The sequence below is a fragment of the Carlito syrichta genome, unplaced genomic scaffold (assembly GCF_000164805.1).
Source record: "Carlito syrichta isolate Samal-C Ts95f unplaced genomic scaffold, Tarsius_syrichta-2.0.1 Scaffold288937, whole genome shotgun sequence".
NCBI lineage: Eukaryota > Metazoa > Chordata > Mammalia > Primates > Tarsiidae > Carlito > Carlito syrichta.
Window position 1 is genome coordinate 17279 of NW_007233033.1, and position 6079 is coordinate 23357.

Genomic DNA, 6079 nt, shown 5'->3' on the forward strand with positions numbered 1-6079 from the left:
AGCAGGTCGAGGCTGCGGTGGCTGGGAGTGGCCACTGCACTTCAGTCTGGGCGACAGAGTAAGACTCCAACTCAAATAAATAAATAAATAAATAAAGTTTTTTAAAAAAAGAGAATAAAGCAGGATACGTCAGTTATTTCAAGACCTATTATCAGCTCTAGTAATCATGACTGTGTGGTATTGATAGAAAGATAGAACAAAATAGAGAACCCATAAATAGGTTCACACAAGTATGGTCAACTGATTTTCTACAAAAGCAATTCAGTGGAGAAAAGCTAGCCTTTTCAACAAATGATGCTGGAGCAATTGGATACCCATAAGCAACAAAACAAACAAACAAATACCCCAAAATAATCTTGAACTAAATCTCACATTTTATGCAAAAGTTAACTCAAAATGAATTATGAATTAAATATAAATTTTAGAACTAACATACTTCATTTTAAAAAAGGAGAAAACCTTCAGGACCTAGGGCTAGGCAAAGAGTTCTTGAAAATGACACAAGAACATAATCTATAAGAAGAAAAACACTGATAAATTGAACTTCATCAAAATGAGAAACGTTCTCTCTGCAAAAAAAACAAAAAAACCCATTAAGACAACGAAAAGCTACAGAGTGGGAGAAAATACTTGCAAACCTCATATCTGACACAGGACTTGTATCTAGAATATATAGATATCTCTCCAAACTCAGCAGTAAGAAGACAAATCCAATTAAGGAATGGTAAAAGACATGGAGACTTTCACCTAAGAGGATATACAGATGGTAAATAAGTTCATGAAAAGATGTTCAACATGACTAAGGACTAACCCTGACCTTTGTTTTCTTACTCAAATTCCTAAAGGCTTGGGGAGTCACAAGTTTTAATTTTGTGACTCCCCAAGAGCTCACCAAATAGAGTTTTATTACTCTATTACCCTATATGCTAAAGTCTGCTTTCCAGCCTGACTCTGGCATAACATGACAAAGTAAAGAAGTTTATGGCCCTGAAAAGTCATCTTCTGTGTATTCCCAGACTCTAGGAACCTTGTAAGACATCCATCTATCTTCCCTGAAATCTGTCACATGTAGGACTTCATCTACATATCAACAAATCTAGTTTTCCCACCCTTTGTCTCAGCAGAACATCTTTTTTTGGGGTTGGAGTCTCACTCTGTTCCCCAGGCTGGACTGCAGGTTTCCATATGGACATAAGTTTCCATAAGTTTGCCAAGGTGAGAGGATTGCCTGAGCTCAGGGGTTTGAGACCAGCCTGGACAACTTGGTGAGCCCTCGTCTCTACAGTAAATCAAAAAATAAGCTGGGCATGATAGTGCATGCCTGTAGTTCCAGTTACTTCAAAGGCTGAGGGAGAAGGATCACCTGAGCCCAGCAGGTTGAGGCTGTGGTGGCCGTGAGTGTGCCAATGCACTCTAGCCGGGACGACAGAGTGAGACTCCAAAAAAAAAGCCCCACGGTACATCTATACTACTGTATTGCTAGAATACTACCAGTTGGCAATACACAGGCATGAACTACTGATACACATAACTTGGATGGATCCCAAGGGCATTATGCTGAGTAAAAAAAAAAAACCTCAAAAGGTCACACATACCATATGATTCTATTTTTATGATGCTCTCAAATGCCATAATTATAGAGATAGAGAATAGCTTAATAATGGCCAGGGGCTTGGGATTATTGGGGAGAAGGGGTAACTACAAAGGTGTAACAGGAGGTAGGTCTTGGTGGTGATGGAATATTCTGCATTCTGATTGCAGTGGTGGTCATGCAAATCTACATACATGGTAAGTTGACATAAAACTATACGCGGACACTGAAAGGGTAAAATGCCAAAATGAATGATTTAATAAAATAATCTTAACAGCCGGGCTCGGTGGCTCAGCCTGTAATCCCGCGCCTTTGGGAGGGCTGAGGTGAGTGGATTGCCTGAGCCCACGGGTTCGAGACCGGCCTGGGCAGCGATACCTCATCTCTACAATAAATCAAAAAATCAGCTGGGCGTGGTAGCGCATGCCTGTAATTCCGGCTACTTGGAAGGCTGAGGCAGAAGGATCGCCGGAGCCCAGCAGGTCGAGGCTGCGGTGGCCGGAAGCGGCCACTGCACTCCAGTCTGGACGACAGAGTGAGACTCCAACTCAAAAAAAATAATAATAATCTTAACTAAAGTGCAGCCATTTATAACATTGCTTAGCTTTGTCATATTTTTCTAGCCGTTCGCTTTAATTTACTCTCTAGTCATTAACCAAGGACAGAACCGTTTTCCCAGAGGTAGTTATTGACAATTTACAACCCCCTTCCCCAAGCCTGCTTTATACTGTTTATTTTTCTACTCCAAGTTTGTCTTTTAGTCATAAAGAACTAGAGACACAGACCTCATCATCAAGGCAACAGTTAGGTGCCAAACCCACCTATCCAACTACTCCTTCTTAAAGACTTAAAACAGACCCACCCAATCACCTTAACAACCTACCCCCACACCAAAGGAAATGTTTAAAAAGCAACCTCAGGCAGTCACTGCCATGCTTCTCTGTAAGCTCTGCCCCCCCCAATCTGGGGGAGGTGGATCCCCTTTCTCTCTCTCTCTCTCTCTAATCTACTTTCTAAATAAACCATATTTTCCAATCGAATTTCTGTGCAATTCTTTGCGCCTTACCTGCACCACTGACTCAGCACACTGGCCCACTGACCTAACAATCCTCCCCAACCTAAGACTTTTAGAGACCTAACAGACACCATCAATTTCTTTTGGATATTATAGCTAGTTATGTAAGAAGTAACCCTTTGGGCAAACTAGGTGAAGGTACACAAAACTTTTCTGTACTATCTTTGCAACTTCCAATGAGTCTATAAGAAGTTATAACATTATGCGGAGGGAGTCAAAAAGCAAGAAAGCCATTCCTTAGATTAAGCTGAAACCCACCCCACACCACCCCTTAGACCAGGAGTCCCCAAACCATTTTGGCATCAGGGACTGGTTTCGTGGAAGACAATTTTTTCAAGGGCAGGGAGTGGGGAATGGTTTTGGGATGATTCAAGTGCATAACATTTATTGTGCACTATCTTTCTATTAATATTACATTGTAATATATGATGAAATAATTATACAACTCACCATAAAAAAAGGAGGTGTGAATGAAAATGGGTAAATAAAATAACAGGTGGACCACATGTGGACTAAAATAAGTGTCAGATTCTGACTTAAAGTCTGCCACCAGATGCAGCTGTACAATTGAAGTACATCAAGTCACTTGTCACTCACTGATAGGTTTCAATATGAGTCTGCAAGCAATTGATTTATTATGATCTCTGAGCAGTCAAACCTTACTGCTAATGTTAATCTGTATTTGCAGCCACTCCCAGTGCTAGCATCATTGCCTCATTAGATTCTCATAAGGAGTGCAAAACCTAGATCCCACCCATGAGCAGTTCACAATATGGTTCCCACTCCTACGAGAATCTAATGCCTAGGACAGAGCTCAGGTGGTAATGTAAGCAATGAAGAATGGCTATAAATATAGATGAAGCTAACTGGGCGCATTGGTGAGAGGATTGCCTGAGCCCACGGGTTCAAGACCAGCCTGGGCAACTTGGTGAGACCTCGTCACTACAATAAATTAAAAAAAAAATTAGCCAGGCATGCTGGTGCACACCTGTGGTTCTAGTTTTTTTGAAGGCCCAGGCAGAAGGATCGCCTGAGCCCAGCAGGTCGAGGCTGCGGTGGCCATGAGCGTGCCACTGTACTCTGGCCTGGGTGACAGAGTGAGACTCCTACTCAAAAAAAAGAAAACACACACACACACACACACACACACACACACACACAGAGCCGGGTGCGGTGGCTCACATCTATAATCCCTGTACTCTGGGAGACCGAGGTGAGAGGAATGCCTGAGCCCATGGGTTTGAGACCAGCCTGGGCAACTTGGCGAGACCTCATCTCTACAATAAATCAAAAAATTAGCCAGGCGTGGTGGCATGTACCTGTAGTTCCAGCTACTTGGAAGGATGAGGCAGAAGGATCACCTGAGCCCAGCAAGTCGGGGCTATAGTGGCCGTGAGCGTGCCACTGCACTCTAGCCTGGGTAACAGAGTGAGACTCTACTCAAAAAGAGAGAGAGAGAGAGAGAGAGAGAGAGATGAAGCTTCGCTAGCTTGCCTGCTACTCACCTCCTGCTGGGCGACCTGGTTCCAGTCTTAAACCATCCACATGGGTCCTAAATGCTTCCTTGGGGGCCCCCAGACCATATCTGCTCAGAGATCTGCAGACAGTGAACCTGTTCCTCAGGCTAAACAGCCCCAGCACCTCCCCCTAGCCCTTCCAATGAGCCAACTTTCACTTTCCAAATCCTTTGGAACCAATTTACCCTCCTGAACCCAGAGTCCTGCTCTTGAAGACACAAGGAACACTATTAAGCTGGCACCACAGGTGTGATCCACAAAAGTCCCCAGCATACTGGGACATGAAGACATCCAACAGAAAATGGAAGTTGGTCAAATGAGGGAGCTGATTTTGTGGCCTAGGTTGGCCTGGCTGCACGAAGAACTGGGTGCCAGCTACTCCCATGGTCAGAGCCAGTCTTCCTCTCCAACTTGTGTGGGTTCGTACAGCTCTCAGTGGCATCCCACTCCAGCCTTCACTGCAAGCATGGGGCAGCGGAGGATGGGAGGGGAAAGCTTGGTCTTAGTTCACACAAAAGGCGGCTAAAAGCATTACAACTTTGTCATAGTCAAAATGGCTACTTAGAAGAATGTCAGCCTCAACTTCCCACTCAAAACCCACAGAAGAATCCATTTAGATAAACATCATTAGGAAGGGGGAAACCTGAAGAAAGTATGGATTTATGGAACATATTTATATCCTATTTACTTACTTTTTTTTTTTTTTTTGAGTTGGAGTCTCACTCTGTCGCCCAGGCTGGAGTGCAGTGGCCTCTCCTGGCCACCGCAGCCTCGACCTGCTGGCCTCAGCCTTCCGAGTAGCTGGAACTACAGACGCGCGCTACCACGCCCGGCTAATTTTTTTTGATTTATTATAGAGATGCGGTCTTGCCAAGTTGCCCAGGCGGGTCTCGAACCTGCGGGCTCAGGCAATTCACTCACCTCAGCCTCCCAAGGCGTGGGATTACAGGCTGAGCCACTGAGCTGGTTTATCCTATTTACTTTCAACATGATGGTGGGATTTAATGAGATATTTGCATAGCCCTTAGGCACTATTTTGCTTTGTTTAAGACAATTTATAGTGTAGGGGATGGAGGACAACTAATCCTTCCAAGAGAATGGCAACTGATGCAAAGGAACCAGAGGTTTGCCCAAAACTAATGAAACAGGAGCTCAGGGCCTGGCTTGCAAGGCCTCTTCATGGTCTTGCACCTAATTCTGTCTATCGTTTTGTGTTCTTTTTCTAAAGAGGACCCCTAAATTATAGAAGCCCCAAGCCTCACCAAACCTGATGTGTCCCTTTGAGGTTGATTTTTATTTTTTCTTGTCTCCATGTTGGGGGAGTCTTGTGTGGTTAAGGGGAAGCGCAGGCATCTCCATGAGAATAAGGAGGAACTGTCTACTTGCCTGGAGCTTCTCGGTGGCATCTTCTATCTGGGTTATGTTGCCAACCTGTTGCTGCTTCTTGGTTGTCAGCTGCTTTAAACATTCTTCCGTGAGTTTCTGTACACGAGAGGGTTAGGAAAAAAGTCAAAATACGGTCACTTTTCAGATAACAGGCCCCCACAGGGGTCACCTCCTCTCTCCCCTGTGTTTTCTTTCTTTTTTTTTTTTGGGAGTTGGAGTCTCACTCTTTTTGGAGCTGGAGTGCAGTGGCACACTCATGGCCACCGCAGCCTCGACCTGCTGGGCTCGGGTTGATCCTTCTGCCTTAGCCTTCCAAGTAGCTGGAACCACAGGCATATGCCACCATGCCTGGCTAATTTTTTTTATTTTGTTATATAGATGAGGTCTCACCAGTTGCCCGTGGGTTCAGGCAATTCTCTCACCTCGGCCTCCCAAAGTGCTGGGATTACAAGTGTGAGCCACCACGCCCAGCCTGTTCTTTTTCGACTGAGGTATCTGAGACTTGGAAAG

The 6079-nt window shown here is 44.6% G+C and overlaps 1 protein-coding gene across 1 annotated transcript in view; it reads right to left on the reverse strand.

The window, feature by feature from the left end:
- TRIM14 (tripartite motif containing 14) overlaps window positions 1-5677 on the reverse strand; it is a gene marked incomplete at both ends in the record, with an annotated part of 22030 nt that extends 16353 nt beyond the window's left edge. Inside the window, one exon of the mRNA XM_021710427.1 lies at window positions 5570-5677. Within this exon, the coding sequence (XP_021566102.1) occupies window positions 5570-5677 (108 nt within the window). The remainder of the gene's footprint in view (window positions 1-5569) is intronic.
- Between the last annotated feature and the right edge of the window lie 402 nt (window positions 5678-6079).